General features: G+C 41.6%; 1 protein-coding gene across 5 annotated transcripts in view; it reads left to right on the top strand.

Moving 5' to 3' along the window:
• Positions 1–20,083, top strand: part of lef1 (lymphoid enhancer-binding factor 1) — a 129,863-nt gene that overhangs the window by 66,191 nt on the left and 43,589 nt on the right. For 2 of the 5 annotated variants that reach the window (XM_049569339.1, XM_049569322.1), the window contains exons 1-3: positions 14,773–15,825; positions 17,754–17,820; positions 19,064–19,191. In XM_049569339.1, the coding sequence (XP_049425296.1) occupies positions 15,622–15,825; positions 17,754–17,820; positions 19,064–19,191 (399 nt within the window). In that variant the 5' untranslated portion in view covers positions 14,773–15,621. Of the gene's footprint in view, positions 1–14,772; positions 15,826–17,753; positions 17,821–19,063; positions 19,192–20,083 lie in introns of those variants that run through there. The other 3 variants (XM_049569313.1, XM_049569330.1, XM_049569345.1) reach the window with 2 other exon arrangements.

The following is a 20,083-nucleotide window of genomic DNA, read 5'->3' as shown; positions in this document are numbered from 1 at the left end:
TCCATCTGTCACTTACTGATGTCACTCTTTGTGATATATTTACGTCATGTTACTTATTTTAACCCAAAACATGACCTAACTGTGACCGTTTCACAACTTTAACAAACTTGTTACAACAGGTTAAGGATGTGTGTCATAAAGACACCAAATGGTGCCTTTGGCGTCTGTATCGCACCCTGAGGGGCATGACAAAGTATCAGTATTTGACGATTTGGGATAAGAATGCGTTGATTGAGAAGGGACCCCTATTAACTCTTTCACCAAGCTGGCTCCCCACTGCACGCTACATTACATACAACAACAGATGAAGACAGAGAGACCGGAGAAATTGGATTTGCCACAGTAGCAAACTCAAACATTTTAAACATCAGTGACGTAACTCAGAATGAACGCTTTTATGTCCAGAAATAGCCTGGTCCCAAATAACTAGCTGTTAGCAAATGATGTGTATACTTCAGCATTGTTAGGGGATGCAACTAAGTCATGACAGGTGTATTGCTCTGGACCCAGAGAAGCACAGTGTTTAATGTGAATTTGTTTGGGTGAGCAGTTCTCGGGAAAGCTGTAAATAGCAACACCAGAGCCAAGCCATCTGCTCTTTCCAAGCAGTCATGCTTTGAGCACACATCGCACTGGTTCCATTTAACACCAGGATGAAAACTATTTAGTTTTCAAATAGAGTGGAAACTGCTTATTGTGATCACAGTTACAGTGACCAGCTGCTTATGTGGGTCAAAATCTTGGAACAGAATCATTCCTATACAAATGCTGTTAATATAATTTGCTTATTGTAATGAAATAGTCCACTTACACTTTTCATATTGGGTCATTTTAAAAGTACAATAGTCAATCAAATTGTATTTGGCTGTTCAATACTAACATTCAACTGTTACTTTCTTTCCACATAGAGTTTGAGAGTTTGAATGGGAGGACATTCAGTGTCAACATTATATAGTTAACAGGCCCAGTTAGCCCTACAAGCTAATGCGTGTTAACTATGCTAACAACAGATTGCAAATATGCAACAATATTTTACTAGATATCAAACAAAAGCAAAAGACTATATCATATTGAGTTGCTGTGAGCTGTAAATCCACCACTTTTAAGCCTAAGGCCGATGATAACGTTATATCGGAAACTTACGTGGGCAAAGCCTCTCGTCCACTGGGCAGCTGCCTTCGTCTCACTCCAGTCCTCCTGGGTCTGGGTCTCCAGCTGCCTGTTAGGGTGAGCAGCGTCAGAGCAAGGAGTGCTCACCTTTCAACAATGACTGCTCAACTTTAAGAATCTCAGTCAACTGTGAGGTCTCTGCCTGATAATTCAAATCTTCGACTTTCACGGAGCAGCCTTAAAATCGGTTATAACAATTATCTGCTTATTGTGATCAATTTGACCCACACAGATGTGATCACTATGAGCTGTTTCCACTGTACTTGTGATTAAAGCAACTTTCACATAAATTGTGTCTGCGATGACTTTTATCTGCCGTAACTGATAAAAATATAACATCTCCTACGTTGCCTGCTAAAACTGCATTGCACGTCTTCCCCTTTAATAGGCTTGTTTAGGAACTAGACTTTTCCGTATCAGTTGTTTTTACCACTGACCCGAGGAATTCTCATAACCTAAAAACAGTCTTTGAATGTGTTGGATTAAAGCAAGGAATGATATAAAATGAGGCTCAAAGGCTTGATAAAGAGGTTGGGAATGCCTTTTAAGTCTGATCCTGGACCAGTGGCTGCCTACAAAGAGAGGAAACATTCACATGTTTTATGTGGTGGTGGTGGGAGGGATTTCTGTCAACGGAAATGTGCGAACATTTTAAGTGTCATCTCTGGTGGATTGGCCTCTCTTAAATCATTATTTGGGCTTTCTCTGTCTTTGCATCATTGCATCGAGGTGCCTGAAAAAGGTGATCCAGACAACAGCACTGCCATTCCCAGACAAATCAAACGCCCAGACGGTGAATGCACTGGATGGAGATGAAAACAGAGAAATGCACGAGGGAGGCTTGTTTATGAGCATCACTCAAAGTCTAAGCCAGGGCAAGTCAAGTGATTCAGAGGCGGGCAAATGACATTACCAGCAGTGGGGAGGCACAAACACTGGAAAAATCAACAGGTCACCACACCCTGAATGAAACATGGCCTCCTGATACATTTTGTTCAGGGAAATATGGAAAAATATTATGAATGTTTACAGAACATTCTTTAAGGTGTGGTGGCACTAAATATCACTCTTGCAGGCCTTTTCGTGACTACACTTTATGAAGCAGATGGCAGGGCGAGGCAGGGAGAGAAGGATTCTGGCACAGCCACTTTACTATACATCCTCTGGGATTTTACTGTTTCAAATTTGGCTCAATTTGGGCCACGACTTGGGCGAGACTGAGGCCAAGAGTTCAAACGCTCTCCTGGCCACATATTTCAGCTGTAATAAAATTAGCAACAAGACAAAACAGGCTGCAGCTTAACAGCAGACTGTACGTCTCGGGCCCCACATACTGTATGTATCGCGCTTCAGAAATATTACCTGCAACCACATGTTGGAGCTCACAGGAACGTGCAGGGGAAAATAAGACATTTTCTAGTTTAGAGTCAGCTCAGTAACGAAGGCCAGCTACAGAGAGACATGGTCTGCCTTTGATCTCTCCTTCCAGGCCGACAAGAACAATAACATAATCATTTACCAACACATGAAGTCATGCGTGCACACAAACACAAACCTCAACGCACATTTCCCAAAATCTTTTCCTACACACACAATTACTCACAATCCCAGACGGAGCTTTGAAAATTGGTGTTTGCATGTGTGTGAAACAAGTTAACTTTTTCACAGACAAAACTATTTTCAGAGATGTCATTTAGGATATCACAGAAAATAATTTCAATATTAGTAATCGCCACTTCTATCAGAAGTAATTAAATCAGTGACAGGATAAGTAAATCACTTTTGTCTACTCGAGAACATGGCTATTTTTTTTGCTGCCTCGCCTGAGGCCTGCCAAGAAGAAATGACTCATTTGCAACAATTTCTTCGTGTTGGGAGACGTGGGGGGAAAACCCTTAGACAAAGGAAAGAAATGAGTTGTTTCCCCACTCTGAAATAGAGTCAAACGCGGCCTGCCTGTAAAAAAAAAAAACACTCATCTGATGCTTTTTAAATACAACAAAGGAGCGGAGCCAAGGTGCCTAACTAAACCTGTCAAATTGGCAGCGTGTGCCTGTGTCTGGAAATGCTTTCCTCTCTAGTAACAACTCCCGGGAATTGTGGACTTTTCTTCTGAGAGACTAGAAGAAATCAATCAGCACAAATAAGTATCACACTCCAGTGGTTTTAACAGTTAATATCCTGATGGTGCAGGCTGGTGCACACAGGAAATCAGCTACCAGCCTGGTTAAATATTGCTTGACTGGGCTCTCTACACAGGCCCTCTTCAGCTGTATGGAAAACCCACTAAAAATTCAAACTGTTCCACATTTATAAGGAGAAACATGTTTTTTAAAGTTCTCCTATCAGTTGCTGATTGTGTTGTAGCATAAACAAGACTTTGCAACGGGGATAATCTATAGTGAAGAGTTCAATATATAATGTTATGAGAATATGTTGTTGTTTTATATAGACCGATCTGAGTCTGAAATAAAGTTTGAATTGAATTGAATTGAAATATGTTTTTTTAAGTCTCAAGTCAGAGTCATAATGTAACAGAATATACGTAACTCATGCTAGTGCGTCCAGCTGGAGTTAAAATGTAACGGTTTGTGATGGTTCTCAATGAGAGTGAAGCTTTTTGCTTGCTGCGTTTGCATTGCTGAGTGTCTCGCCTTTTTCTGCTCTATGGGTCTTACGTGTTTTTTTTCTGGAGCGCCTTGAACACCTCGTGTTAAAAAAATGTTTTTTTTTCCTATTGCCCAATCAGATTAATTGAGAGGCGTGCCCTTTGTGGTGGCAATGACAACCAATGGCAGTGTACAGCTTTGAGCTAATTTTAGCTCTCTTTCATCATCACCCTTCTAGTCAAGCTGCAAGACATATCTGAACAAATTATAGCCTCAGCTACTTTCTAGTGTTTTAATCAGGTCTTACGACACACAGCAGATTGTCAAAATGTTCCTGACTCATCCTAAAATAATCCTTGACCAGCTGGTGGCGCTCCCTGTGATTTCTCCTCTTCTGAAGGGCTCATGTACCCACACGGATCTCCATTTTCCATTTTATGTCCAGTCCCTGACTTGATTTTAAGGTACAGATCTGTGAGTTTACTTTACAACAAAATATTCGTTCTGTCCAGTCAAGGCAGGCTTCAACTAAAAAGGTAGTGTGGTGCACCTTGTGTTTTGCAACCTGCAAAATGCGAGGCGTACAAGGCACATGTCTGTTCAGGCCCTTAAAAAGCAAAGAATAAACTTGTGAAAGGAAAATATTTTGTATCTTACCTTTCAACCAAAGAGAATCACATCACAGCTTAAAGCTGCCCTAATAGTTTTTATATTAACAATGGGTCAGGGGTCGCTCATAGTGACAAATCCACTGAGATTTATCACCTGACTCTGCAGTGTGATTCAGCTTCTTTTAGCTCAGGTTTGGTTTTTCAGTCAGTACCTTTGTTGTGATTCAGTTTTACCACTCTCATCAGCACCATTTTTAGCCACAGCAGGAAACAATTAAAAAGCACCAAAAATTCAAAAAGTTCAGCATCAAAGAAAAGTCAGACAAATAGAGCTTTTGCACTGGCACTTTTGGCCGCACCAAGTTCAACCATGTTGCCTTGATTTGCGTTTCTGTTACCAGTTAACTGCACCGAGTCGTGCTGAGTCACTCCCGAGATGGACCATTTCCAGAGTTGGGCTTAAGCACGCCTGACCACCTCCGAGCAGGTTGTGGTAACGTCAAATCGGCTTCGTCATCATTATTTAGCCTCAACATTCAGTGGCGTTTCAATTACAAGTTTAAATAGCCTCTGCTGCTACTGCCAAACATAGCAGATACTTCATCAGTTTCAACTGCATCCCAAAAGAAAGCAAAAAGAAAATGGCAAGGCCTTGCTCTGTGGGTTAAACACAAGCCCTACTTGCTGCTTGGAGCACGAAGACTGTGCAGGATGACTTAGCTTACACAATAAGAAATGGGAATGTCTTCTGAGACTTTGCAAGGAAACTGGAGGAGATGGGCATCTTGCGTATGTATGAGTGAAAGTTTGAAAAACAAGAACAGTACAAGAAAGTTGTTGACTAAATTAACACCAATGGGGCGGAAAGAAAAATGTTTCATTGGTTTAGAAGAGCAAGCACATTATCAGTTAAAGACACACTTTCAAATGGGTAGCCTTGTTGAATGGAGATGCAAATCCCTGCCGTGTTGGGCTGACGTGCAAAGTCAAGTGGAGACAAGCGAAGCCAGCACATGTGTATGAAGAAGGGCTAAACGTTAGCAAGAAGTGAACATATTGGAGCCTTTTGCAACTCAAGTGCCAGATGTTTCCCTCCAGAGTTGGTAGAGACCAAAAACAGAGGTAAAAAAACAACAATGTATACTGGACTTGTAATTGTCTCGTTCTTTGAAACACGATTTCAAATACTGAAGTTGCTCCCTGCCTGCTTGATGTATAAATAAGCAGTTGTTTGCCATATCGACTTTATATGATGATAACATTTAAGTTTCTATAGTGTTTATAGCATTTTGTGCCCCTCAGTGGCCAAAATAATCAATTATTAATTGTTTAAAATGCTGAAAATAAAAGTATTTTGTCTTTTAACATATTTTTGTTGCTTTATATTGTCAAATAAAGTGGCACGAATCAAGACCAGAAATGTTGCAGAGTCTGAATCTAAAACAGAAGTGATTACATCTAAACAATACCTTACCCCTAACCTTACTCCGAGGTGCAGTCACGCACAGGCTTACATACTGATATGTACACAAGCTTGCACACACAAACACACACACACACACACACACACACACACACACACACACACACACACACACACACACACACACACACACACACACATCCAGTGAGCAAAACCAGGCTGGCTGTGTTTACTGTTTGGCCCTGCGTGTTGATGTGATGAGACACCCAGGCTGATAACACAGGGCCAGAGGTACCGCGCCTCCATGTTTGATCTCAGGCAGCCAAGGCCGGCTGAGGCTGGGTGACGGGCACAGACGGAGGAGTGGGGTCAGCGAGGTGTGCTGTGTGCTTGATTACAGACTGGATGGGGGCCCCGCGACCTCTTAGCGGGTCAGCTCTGACCCCTGACCCTGACACAGCAGGCCCTGACGCAGTGCTCAATGCTTTCTCCAATAACACAGTGGGATGAAAGAAGTAGCTGTGTGTGCTGAGAGGACTGCACCACTTCCCCTTTGGACCTGAAGAATGTAACACAACACAGCAGCGCGCAGTGGAGGACGGCTGGTGGTGAAGCTTGGCCAGCCTCTGGACATATGTAGGCCCTGCGCAATAAAAAGGAGCCTTGTCATGCCTCTCTAACCTGATCAATTACACCAGTCGAGACCTTGCCCTTTCCCACAGCGTAACTGAAGGAAATACCTTTAAACTTTCACTTAGAGGAGGAATAGAATAATAGAGATGTGCTTTTTCTTATCGTAAATATTTCAGTAACCACTGTGTTTCATGTGTGATAGGTAAAATCAGATCATTCCTACTGCACATACAGAGTTAAACGTCTGCCCCTATCAACAGTAGAAACCCATGGTGCCAATGGGCAAGCTCAGCAGATTCCTGCAACCTGACAGAGAAGGTGGCGGTCCCAGCTGGGTGAAGTTTGTAGGTAAACACCCTCACCATTAGTTTCCCTCAAGGCACCTGGGTCAGCCAAGTGTTAATCTGAACCATTAGTCTTCAGGAGTGACAGCGAGACAGGGCTGCATGTGCACACACAGAGGAGAAAGACTGCCTGTCATGATATTATAGCCCCAGAGGATTTCTTTTTTCTTTTGGCCGCGGTGAGGCAACACTTACAAGTCTCAGGGTGTGATGTGTGCTGAGGAAAGGCAGAGAGGAGATAAAATTTGTGTCTGTGCATGTGCATGTTTGTCCAATGTTGTCCACCGATGATGGTGGCATGCGAGCACTCAGGTTTTTGAAGCTCGGAGAATGTAAGTTAATACCGTCTCGACTGTGAGAGTGAGCCAAGTCTGAGGGGAAAAGTGATCCTTAACTCTCCCTCTCCTTCCCTCTGAGGAGCTTACTCAGTGCTTCTCTCTATTCTGTCAGCTTCACTGGCTGGCAAGGATAGAAGGGTGGAGTCAGGTGCCACTTGGTGTGAATCATTCTTTATCTTTGTGAGTAAGACAATAGAGGAGTCTGCTGATTAGATTTAGTAATCTGTACGGTGGGTGGATGAGTGGATCCTCATGAGAAAACTTGTTTTTCAAGTGCATTGTTTCAAACGCAGTAATGCTGCAGCAGTAGCTGCAAGGCTCTGTGGATGGCAATGTCGGTCAGTTGGTTAGCACATCACTTTGGTGGAAATATCTCAGCAACTATTGGATGGATTGCCGTGAACAGGGTCTGAAATTAGCATTGCCAACAGTTGAATTGCAGGTAAACTGATGGCAGTAGTGGGTAAAATTGTCAAACCATCCACCACTTTGGCAGACAAAAAAAGGCACAACAGAAAAACACGTAACTGCTAAATAAATACAACGCTTTTGACGTGATTCATTGAATTCTACCCAATCACCATTAATAGACAGATTAACTACACAGACTGTAGACGCTGTATCAAGAGCCTAATTTCCGCCAAACACTTTCAGTATGGTACCTTGGGAACCTAAAGTAATCCTTCAGACATGGTACTTAGACCCTAGTGTTTCCACTGCAAACAGTACTCTTAAATGTGGGCGTGTTGTTGTCACTCACTGTATTTCTTTATAGATGGAACGTTTGCACCTCGTCTATCATCCACAGAACGTGGCTGCATGCCGGCAGCCGAAGCCCAAAGGAAAGACCCTCCGTAATGCTTTTTTTTTCTCCAGGTGAGGATTAGAATATACGCAGATCGCATTATCTGGTCAAAATTAAAAAATGTATATATATTTAAACATTTGAGGCTCCACTCATTACTAAAAGTCAGTGCCATCCAAGAGAGACAAAAAAAACAACCAAAGTAATGATCAAAGTTGTCATATTGGAATTTAAGGTGCGCTCATGTATTCTCGTCGCCAACTTGTGCATTGAGTAACATTATAAGTGAACGTTCCACCTTAAAAGTTGCCGGCAGTCAACTGAGTTTTTCTCGGGCTACAGCTGCTGCAAGAGGCAGTAAAAAACATCCTCTCATTTTATAGTCATAGTTAACAAATGTAAAACTCGCCACAGTATGAACAGTGGTTACAAGACCGGCCACAACTCAGCCCTGAGCAGAGTGACCGTCCTCTATTGACCAATCAACAGACTGCAGTGTTCACAGCTCCACCTTTTAGTACCAGATCTGTGTGCTAGGTACCCCAACAGAGGGGGGACCAAAAATGGGGACGGTACAGAACGGTTCCATTGGTACCATCCACAGCTTTTCACAGTGGAAAAGGGAAAAAAGTGTACTGAACTGAACTGAACTGAACTGAACTGTGCCCTACTGCTTGGCGGAAACGGGGCTTAACATTGAATAATATTATTTATTACATTTATTGGGGAAAAAACCCCAACAACAATAAAAAAAAATTGCATGCTACATTTACTGACAGTTATAAAAAGGTCATTTCCAACCCTGGCCATGAAGTTTGTACAGATATTCATGATCCACAGAGGATGAATCTCAGCAATATTGGTGATGCCCCTTTAGCACCGCCAGCAGATCCAAGTTTATACTTAAAATATCTCAACATTACCACATGCATTAGCACAATATTCAGACGATGACGAATCCTAATAACCTTTGTGATCCTCTGACTTTTCTCAAGCTCCACCATGAGGTTGATGTTTGTGGTTTAGAGTGAAAATTCTTAACAATTAATGGAGGGATTTCCTTGAGATATGGTACCAATAGTCGAGTCCCCCTCAGGATGAATCAAAACAACTTAAGTGTTCCCCTGACTTTTCATTTAGCGCCACCATGAGGTCAGAGTATCAATTTTTCCAACACTTTGGTTTATGAATAAATACTTGTTAATCTAATGACAATCAGCTATGTTTAGTGTGTAATTAGCAAATGTTAGCATGCTAACACACTAAACTAAGGTGGTGAATAGGGTAAACATACTTGGTGAATGTCAGCGTGTTAGCAGTGAACGTTTTAGCATGCTGGTGTTAGCATTTACCTGGAAGCACAACTGTGAAGCATTGCAGAGCTGCACACTCCTTTTCTTCTCTTACATTTCTTGCATCGCCATTTAATGGCTTCTTTCTGTAAACTCCAGCCTCTCCTTTCCAAATTGGACACATCCAAAATATACACATAGCCTGACAAATTCCCCTCCTTTTCCATCAAGGAGATAATTTCATTTTAATGACAGTTTGTCTGAGACAACCTCCTGACAGCGTTGCTATAAATCAACAGATCACACGTCTGCCCCTCTCTTCCTCACCTTACCCCCAAGACACTTTCCTCCCCTTCAAGAAGATGACTCATCCCCCACCAATCAAAGAGCAGCACAAATAATCACTCACCTCGGACCTCCCCCGTTTTTGATTTGCACGTTTGATAAATGGTGTCTTTTCCCTGCTTTAATTGCACGCTCTTTTCATCATAATTTGATGTTTGTTTCCTGTCGTTTTCTTGGAGATGGCTGCGAGCGCAAAGGGCTATAATTTCTACATCAAGGAAGTTGTTATGAATGACTAGCAGGTGGAATAGACAGCAGAGGAGGGATTTCACCACTGAACTCACCTGGCAGGTGAATTTAGGAGCTGGTATTGACAAATCATCACACTGAGCAGGCGGATGGCTCACACATGCAGACACAGAAACACACGCACACATACACAGCACAAAACGCGAACGGGAGATAATTAGGGTAATTTCTGTTTGAAGTATTGTACATTGCAATGAAAATAGAACAGATAAAAGCTGAGACAATAATAGATCTAAAGAGGACCTTGACTGAATGTTGTACCAACAAAGAGCATTTTGTTTGACACAATTCATATTGTCTGCTAAACTGATATGCTCTCCCAACTTTATAAGAGGCAAAAAAACACCGTATGAAACAAAATATGCTACATATGCATTATGTTCATCAATACTTCGTGTCTCACCCCAATGTGTAGACCATTAATACATTTATTTCCTCCCTCAGATTGACGACTGGATTTTTTTAAAGAGGGAGATAAGGAATTAGAATCCGCTGATGATAAATTATGCTGTGTGTATTGATATATTCCTTCCTTATATAACATGCAAAATGTAGTATCTAAAGTGAGAGACAACTGAATTCAGGTCACAGCTCAGCAGGAAATCTTTCTTTTCATGTGAGATCCAGAGGGGTCACTCTTATGAACTCATTAGGAGAGAAATGCTAATGTAGCTCTGTTTTTTCCCCCCCTCCGCTCCTTCCCTTCGCTCCTTCTCCCTCTCTTTTCTCTCCACTTCAACTTTCCTGGTTATTTTAACAACCAGGGCTGCGATACACTGAGCCTCGCCGGAGAATAGTATTTTGATGTCAATGTAGAGTGTGTAAGGTGGTTCTGACAGCGTCTTCATTAGAGAGGCTGTCGTCGGTCGCCTTGTCATCAAGTCGCTAAACTAAAGTAGGATTGTTACACAGCAAACAAAGCCTCATCTTTATCCATGCCGTACTTATTTCACTGCTGCACAAAAATATTCATTATGTATATGAAAAAGATGGTGAGAAAAATCTATACGGCTCAGTGAAATATGTACATCAGTGTCCTGGTGAACAAATGACCTCTCCTCACTTCTCTGCGGCGGCCTCTCATCATGCAGCAGAGGGCGTTAAATAATGAATCTCTCACTCACCCAAGACTTCCACAAACTATACTTCTTGTTGCAAGACCAGAATATAAAAACCTGGTAAACTTTTAGGTTATTTGTAAAAAAAAAAATGCATGCAGGAAAACCAATTAAATTGATACCCTAATTGTCTGTCCTCTTTGTGAACTATGCATCCTAGAAAACTGCATTATGTAACATTTGCAATAATATGCTATAGTTTGTATTTTCCTTCCTGTGTATCTGATATTTGCACCTTGAATGTTGTCTTTCATTGGACTTTTATGGTTGTCTGGGTGTGTGCGATACCTTCCACCTGATCTCCTTTTTACAAAATGTATTCTGTTTCCAGGTTTTACTAACATTTCTTAGGACATGAAAAACATGGAAAAGTCATGGAATTTCACAATCTCATTTTCTAGGCCTGGAGGGTCATGGAATCAGTAACATCCTTGAAAGTTTTGGAAAAATCCTGGAATTTTGTTGCATCTTAATTACATTAATTTGTTATGGTAATCTTTCTTGGATAACCTTTCATGTAATGCAACATAAAGATGAAATTATTTCCTGAAGCTGTTGATGTAATGGAGCTCTAATATGCACGGATATGTGACGATCATGTACGTTTCTTCACTTCCTCCCCACATCCCGTCACTTCCTCCATGTACACCAGCTGGCTGAAAGTACGTTGAGTTTGAATCTGATATGTTTGAATAAGGGAAAATAATGTTTTGACATTGTAGGGTCATAAATCGCAAAGTTTGGATACCTATGTCCCAATACTACTTTTAGTGCTGCGTTGTTGAAACGGAGAAATGTCTGTGTTTTACATTGTGAATGGTCATGAAGATTTTATCATGGGTCCTTGAAAAGTCATGGAAAAGTTTTGAAATTGTGTCCATGAAAATGTGCGGGAACCCTGTGCTATGTGTGTAAAAATAATCATTATTTGTGAAAAATCAAGCTATTTTTAAAAATTTTTATTTTTTACATTTGCCATAAATTAGGCAGAACAGACAGAGAAGATCGTAAAGCATTACACAAAAATAAAAAAATAATGAATGAATAAGTACATGAAAATAAAATACAGCAAAATTAAATTAAATTTTAAAAAAAATAATAAAATACATAAATAAATAAAAGCATGTTTTAAATATAATTGGCGATGGGTTATCGAGAACATGAATGTCATCTGTGTGCCAAAAGCCATTCATCGACAAAAAAATGTAAAGTATTTTATGTTAAATTGTGACATTACTGATGTTTGAGAGGTCTAATTGGAAAATTCAGTTACAGAAACTCAAATAGACTTATTTGCGAGGGGTCGTGCTGCATGAAAAGAATGATAATCCATTGCATTTGAACATGTTCTACCACTGAAGACCCCAAACAAAAGTGCCATATCCTGCAGTTCAAAATCATATTTAAAGCCACTTCTAATAAACTAGTAAACATCATTAGGCATCAAGGTGCTAAAACAATGTCAAGTGTGTATTTGGAGCTGTTCAGAGGGCCCGGGGTCTCCAAAGACCCTGAACAGAACATTAGGATTAAGGTTCCTCACGAAGTCTTGTTGGATTTTATATCTTACAATGCCAATAACCAAAGCCAAAACCCAAACATGAATCATTTAGTCCTGTGATTTATTTAATCTGTTTCATTTTTCACACTTTGGATCTCTTCACCTCTTTACCTCAGGCCCTGCAGGCCTGCACTGTCTCTTTTTAGTATCTTAACAGGCCTACCAAAAATCGTTTTTCCCCCCTTAAATTTCCCCCTTTTCTCCCAATTTTATGATTAAAACCATATCCAAGGTGAATGCCGCAAAAAGACGCGGAATAAAAATATATTTCAAGGCGATGAGGTTGTTCCCAGGGTGGTTTCAGGGCGGTGGTGGATGAAGGTAGCATCATTTCAGATCGTGCCAAAAAAAATGGCGGATAATTAAATTAAAGAAGTGGTGTAATGAAGTAGAACCGACACTTTGAGCAGAGCAGGGAGGGAAACAGCCAGAGTTTATACCTTGTCTCACAGTTTTCTTCTCATTTTTTGGCTGGAAACAAGAAACATAATGTTAAAGGTTTTTTTTAATGAAAGGTTTGGTTGTTCGGGTCTGCCTGTGTGAAATCTTTCTAATTAACTCTCTCTTTTTCAGTGCTGTATTCACGCGCGCGTGTCGGTGCCCCGTATCACGCGCGCGTGCTCTCGTCTGTGTGAGTCTGGGCGCATGTGGGGGCGCGCGCTTTCCGCTCTACTCTGGAATGCAGCCAGTCTCTTTTGAATCCACACTCTGCTTCCAAAACCCAAAAGCCTTTGATCTTTTTTTTTTTTTTTCCTCGCTGTCTCCTTACCCGGAAGAGAACCCCTTCTCTCTGCCTCTCTGTTCCTCTCTCCCTCTCTCTCTGTCTCTCAGCTGGGATGAACGCACACGTGGAAATGTTGGCCCGGCTCCACACTCGGACCAAATTTAGTCATACAAAGGCGAGGGAGAGCGAGGAGGAGGAGGTAGGGTGGAGGGTGGTGGAGGAGGGAGGGAGGGTAGTGGTGGTGGTGGAGGGGGAAACCGGGCGGGGGGAGTTGGGGATGAAAGAGCCAGCCGCCGCAAGATCAAAGGCAGCCGCGGCTCCGCCCCGCTAACCCCACCTCCGCGCTTTATAAAGATCTGCCTCCCCATCCCAACTTTGATTCTCACGCAATCTCTCCCTGCTCAGACACACACAGAAAGCACGTCACTTCTGCTGCTCTCTCTCTCTCCTTTTTTTTGTTTATTTCCCTTTTTCTTTTTCTTATATTTTCTCGTGAAATATTTGAGCCACAAATACACAAGTTTATATTTTCTTTTAATTATTTTCTCATATGTACGTTGCTCCATCCCCCCCCCCCTTTTTCATTCTTAATTAATTACAGTTTATTTATTTTATGTGTGTGTGTGCGTCTGTGTGTGTGTGTGTGTGTATTTTTCACTAACTTTTCTGGTGTGTCAATCATTAGTCCCCCAACTATTATTATTACTATTGTGTGTGTGTGTGTGTGTGTGTGCTAATAATGAATATAATGTGTCACAATATTTAATAAGGGTGTCAGAGACTTTACATATTTAGGGGCCACTTACATGCATAAGTTTGGGACCTTTTGGCCAAGTTATGTCCTTAAACCCCTGTATCACGTTTTATCTCGGCTGCTCTTGCAAAATACTTAAAAACATTATTTTTATTAATAATATAAATGTAATATTTTCATATATTGTTGGAAAACATGCCCTTAATATTGCTGGTGCAAAAGCAATTTAAAGGGAGGATAAAATAAATAAAAAACACACCTTTTGTTTGCAAATGTTGCTGAATAAATACACACATAAATAAATAAATAATAAGTGTATATGCTGGTGAGAATGTGTGGACATATATATCTGATTTTTACGCATGAAACATGCTTTAATTTTTGTTTTCTTCTTTTATTGTAGGAATCTATTTCTACAAAAAATAACACTATTGCCATTTCTTGCGTCTAGGGCAGATGTCTCGTCTTGTTTTTTCCCTCTATCTCAATTATAATTTTTATTTATCACGATTTTTTTAACCTATCACACACTCACTCACACACACACACACAAAGCGCGCGTGTCAGCCGCTTCCTCCTCTTCCTCCTCTTCTTCTCCTTCCCCTCCTGTCTGCCCATTTGTTGTGAGCCGTGTATAAATCTCTCTCTCAGGAGGAGTGTCAATCGGTGCGGTGTCAATCAGAGCCTCGGCTTCCCTTTCATCTCTCCTTCCTCCCAATGACTGAGGAGAGAGCGAGAGGAGGAGGAGGAGGAGGAGGAGGGAGGGAGCACGGGCTACATTACCAACACACACATACACACACTGGTTACATTACACTGTGGAAGCAGTGCGGGGAGCAGTGGGAAGTCGGTTCCACGGCGTGTGTGTTTTGTTTTTTCCTCCTCCTCCTCTCTTACCTTCTTTTTCCTGATTGTTTTATGACTTTTGTTTTTATCCCTCCCGCGCTGAGGATGTATCCTGACGCATGAACGCGGCGTCGCTTGTTGTCGCGTCTTAAGTGTTAGAAACTGTGTTGCACATCCATCAGTTACCTGACGGTGTTCTGCTTGTGTTAGGGTTTTTTTTTGACACTTTCAAGGAGCTTCTTCTTTCACTGGACCACCGAGGAAATAATATTCTCACTTTTATAAATGCACTTTTTTTTTACTGGACCATACCCGTCGTCGGTTGTGTGTGTGTGTGAGAGAGAGTGTGTGTGTGTTGAAAAACTAGTGATGAGATTTTAACTCGTGGTTTGTCTTCCTTTTTTTTATTTTTCCCTCATGACATTGAGGCGTGCACCGGACTCTCATTGTGAGACTTTACATGTCAAGTTGTCGGCTCTGAGTTTCAGGTCTTTTTTAGTTGAAACACTCGTGGTGTGAAAAGGGGACACGGACAGCAGACACACTCCTGTTGCTTCAGTGAAAACACACCGGCAGCGTGTGTGCACGCCGCTTCCATCTCCGAGTGACTCACGGTCGACGCTCCGGTTCTTAAAAGCAGGGGGGACGTTTACTCACTCGGTTCGGGGGGGATTTTTAGTGGGAGTTTTCCCCCTCCTGATAGTTTCGGACAGTGCTGGCCTGTGTGTGTGTGTGTGTGTGTGTGTGTGTGTTGTCTTCCGCTTTTATTGAACAGTTTAAAAAAACAAATTTAAAAAAAATGCCACAGTTATCAGGCGGCGGCGGCGGAGACCCGGAGCTGTGCGCCACAGACGAAATGATCCCGTTCAAAGACGAAGGAGACCCGCATAAGGAGCAGATCTTCGCCGAGCTCAGCCACTCGGAGGAAGAGGGAGACCTGGCAGACATCAAGTCATCTCTGGTCAACGAGTCAGAGAGCAGCCCCAACAGCAACAGCCACGATGTGAGTAATGTGTGTGAGTGTGTGTGTTGACTGATGTGGTGGATGATGAGGGAGAGAGGAAGGTGGGTATCAGCTCTCAGCTCCATCACAGCCTGCATCAAACCTGGAAAACAAAGTTATCCTTTTAATCTGGTTTTCATTTAGCTTTTGGCACTTTGTCTCATGACACATTTCTGCAGCAGAGAGCGAATTGACAATACAGGCCCTTAAATTAATTTCTCTCTGTGAGCACCCTCAGTTTTATAAAGCATTTTTTTATCATAAAGATTTACCTCTGATCAAAACAAATGCACAGTCTCACTTCAAGTGCATTTACAGCCCCATTTTAGATTTTAAAATTTAATATCTGTACTGCTCCCACTGCAGTCTGCACACTCAGGTGTACCAGCCTCCCCCCTCAGACACCTCCTCTACATATTCCCAGTAATCTTTATTTTGGAGACATTACAGCCCTAAATGCACACTCCAACTTGTCTGTGGCATCTCAAGTTCATTTATTTGTAATAAAATGTGGGTAAAATAATAAGGAAGATAATTTAAGATGTGAGAATTGGGGCCTTGTGCTGCCTCTGATAAGTAGGCTAATAGCTGTGTTTGCAGGGGGTTCACTGTAACCTTCAGCAGTTGTAAACACCAGGACATGAATCTGTTCAGCACACGTGGGTTTAAAATCTATTCACAAGCAAGTTTATTAATTTATTTCACAGATCACAACTTTTAAAATCCTCAACAATAGGATGATGTTTAAATATTTTATTACCAGGATGTGTTTCTGTTTGTAATGCCTGACTCATATTTCATTATTGTTTGTTTAATGGTGCCCAAAAATTATTTGTGCATGCTTTGAGGTTGAGAAAAATCTGAAACACATTTTACAGCTGCGTTTGTTTTTGCCCGTGCTCACTGATCAGATTAAAAGGAGGCATTAAGAGGCAAATCCGAATAAATTTACAGTGCATGTAAATGCATATAGAATCTCGATGGAAGAATTACGAATGATGAATTTTTAATGTTTCCAAAATTATAACTCTCACGCTTTTATATTCCGCACTTGCAAGATGGCATTTTATTAGCACACGGGAGCAGTCACGCAACATCACAATTAAAAATTTGTATTTATTTTCTCTGCATCCGTCTGCGCCGTGCACCGACCCCAGGATGCAGCTCTCCCCATTGCAAAGTTACTCGTCTGTTTTTGTCATTAACCGCAGTGTTAATGAAATTTTCGCCACATCCTGCACCAGACTGTACACACTCACCAGCGAATGTCCTAGAGACGCACGAGACAGAGGCTGAATGTTAATTAGGAATCCAGTGAAGTTCCCCTCGCTCAGCTTGAAGCCATCCTGAGGGGTCTGAACTCCAAAAAGAGGTCCTCTTACCAATTCTGATTTGGAAATAAAGAGGAAATAGATGTGCGGAAAGCAGTGTTTTTTTAAAGGCAAAATCAGTCTCCACCGTTTTCTCTTTTTTCCTGGGATGATATTATTTCACTTTACACAGAGGCTTTTAATTTGTTACACAAATACAATCCATTTATTTGAATTTAGAGGATGCCTTAAACTGAGAGATGAAATTGAGAGTGGACCTATGGTATTGAAAACAAGTTAATTTGTAAGCTCCTTAAGGACATGAAGCTTAATTAAGTGGTTCTTTTGAAGCTTTGATGCAGGCTGCTCCATCACCTCTCTATAGACAGTAGTGTGTGTGTGTGTGTGTGTGTGTGTACGTGTGGGCAAGCTCGTTCTGCTTTGGTGACGAGCAAAAAGGGACGGCATTTGTCCCAGCAGTGTTTGTGGGTGTGTGACCGTATCAGCATGTCAGTGTGTGCCACTGTGTTTGAAGGCCCTCTTAATTGAATCACCATCATTTTAATTTTTCAAATTCCTTTTCTTCCTCTTCCTTTTTTTTTTTTCTTTTTTCTACAGGCAGCTAGACAGTCCCAAATACCGCAAGATTCATATCATGAAAAACACAGAGACCATCCGGATGATGGTAAGTGACACCGCCTTAAGCGAGGGCTCGTTAAATCAGCATGCTTTACAGGACAGCCAGCGTGCCATTGAGCTGCAATAAAGCCCCAGATTTTCAGAATAATTCGCTGCAGCTTGAGAAGTTTTAATGGGCCAGTGTGAAAAAGTGCCACCTCGTTCTCCACACACAGAAGTGATCAGTCACACTCATGCACTGTTGGACCTCTTCTTATCAGAGCCCCTGTTTTTCTGCTGCTCTCAGACAGATAATCTCTGATCCAGGTCTAGTCTGGACATGTTAAACCTTCATGGACACAGCTACCTGTTACCTACCTGGTAGATGAGGGCGCCTGCAGAAACAAAGTATACTTGAGTTGCACATTTCATGCTTTAATTTCCTGGGTGATTATTCAGTGTGACATGTGGCATAACATTTCTATCTATTGTGTGTCTTAATATGCAGTCGCCCCAATAAACTATTTCCCCACATACATCATCTCTCGCATGCAACATGTTGCCACCGCTCGGGGCTCTTTGCTCCTTGGGTATTGTAGCCTGACCCCTCTGCAGCAGGGCATCATTAGGGCTTTGAGGAAGAGTGTGCCTCCTCTTTGTTCCCCTTTCACTCCTGAATAGGATCCCCTCAAACCAAACACTAGCTTTCTTCACAACAAGATCCATGTTGCCATCAGGGGCTATGTACCACAAACACTCCCAACCCCCCGGCCTTATTAACGCAGCGTGCAGTTGAGTGGCGAGTTGCGCTGCATTGAGGCCTCTTGTATAAAGCCCCCCCTTCTCTGAGGTCAAAGGCATAGAGGAACAGTTGGGGCGTCTCCTGTTTTGACACAGTCTGTATGTTCTTCTAATTGGTGCTAATTGGCACAGAGGGGCTCCATTGTTCCTCTGTATAATACGACCCTCCTCTCCAAGACGGGAAGAAAGGGCACAAACAAAAGGCCGAGGCAAACTGGGGCACGGGTTAAAGCGATCAACAGTGATATCATTACAACATCCAAACAGGCAGGCGAACTTTGTGCTCAGCTTTGCTTTTGTAACTTATAACTTTTATAAATTTATTGACTGAAGCGCAAGTAGAATTTGTCATTTGTAAGATTTATGTGGTTAAAGCTCCAATGTTGGGAAAATTCCAGAGACTTCCAAAATTAATAAATAAAAAAAATGCATCATGAGCTTTTTGCCAACAAACAGTTAATTGTCACTTTTTAACCTTTTTTTTTTTTTTTTTTTTTTTTTTAATTTAGGAAAACTCCAGGACCTGTACAGTAAAGGCCATCCGTACCCGGGCTACCCAGGCTACATCATGATGAACAACATGAACAATGACTCCTACATGAACAATGGCTCCCTCTCGCCGCCCATGCCCAGAACGGTCAGTGCCAATTCAGTTTTTATCAGCGTAACTCATCTAACATCAAGATATGAAATGCTGTTGTTGTTAAAATGAATTTGAGCCCGAGAACCTGAGAATAAACATGTCAATAACTTTTTTGCTTGAGGCAAACAAAAACATCTCAGCATCACCGTTGAGTGACGAGAGCCGTAAAGAGCACAAAGGTATGAGCCTTTAAGTTTGGCGTTACATGGACATATAGTCAGAAAATGATCCGCTGATGATTTTGATCAGGGGTAAAAAAATAACTCTTAAATCAATGTTACATTGTCAGTGTATCTGATCTCATTTTTGTTGGGTTAAGGTTAGTGTTTATGTTTTTTTTTCTTGTTTTCATGCTGTTAGAAGTTGGTAAACTGATGCCGAAAGTGTTGGTTTGCTCAGAACACACGCTTGTGGGATCGAAAGCAAAAACAAACATGGAGGATGATGATAGACCTGCGGAGATTTACCTTCATGTTGCACCTGTTCAGGTTAAACTGAAGTTCAGGTGGCTTTGAACAATGGCGTTAGTTGTGTTGCAGAAAGGGGGGGACGACATATGAAAGGGGTGTCTGGAAATTTTGAGCATCAAATACTTAATTTCATAAATTCTGGTTAAGTTTTATGCACCAATTTGTGCCTTGTCTGAATCAGTTTATGGCGGACATGTCTTTAATTTTGTTAAAGAAGAGTCCTCTGCTAGTTTAATGTTTTCGTCTGGGGGACAAATGCACATGTTCTTAATATGCATGTCTGTGGTTGCAGATATCACAGTTTAAAACACAAAGTGAAATTAGGTGACAGAGTTGTTTGTTAACTCTGTCACAGTACTGCCCAGTACTCTGGTAATGTAGACTAAGAAAGAAGAAGGAAGGCAACCTGTTGCTTT

This window comes from Epinephelus fuscoguttatus, linkage group LG3 (genome assembly GCF_011397635.1).
Source record: "Epinephelus fuscoguttatus linkage group LG3, E.fuscoguttatus.final_Chr_v1".
In the NCBI taxonomy this organism is placed as follows: Eukaryota; Metazoa; Chordata; class Actinopteri; order Perciformes; family Serranidae; genus Epinephelus; species Epinephelus fuscoguttatus.
Note: the sequence above shows the minus strand (reverse complement) of the source record. Positions and strands in the feature narration are given on the sequence as shown.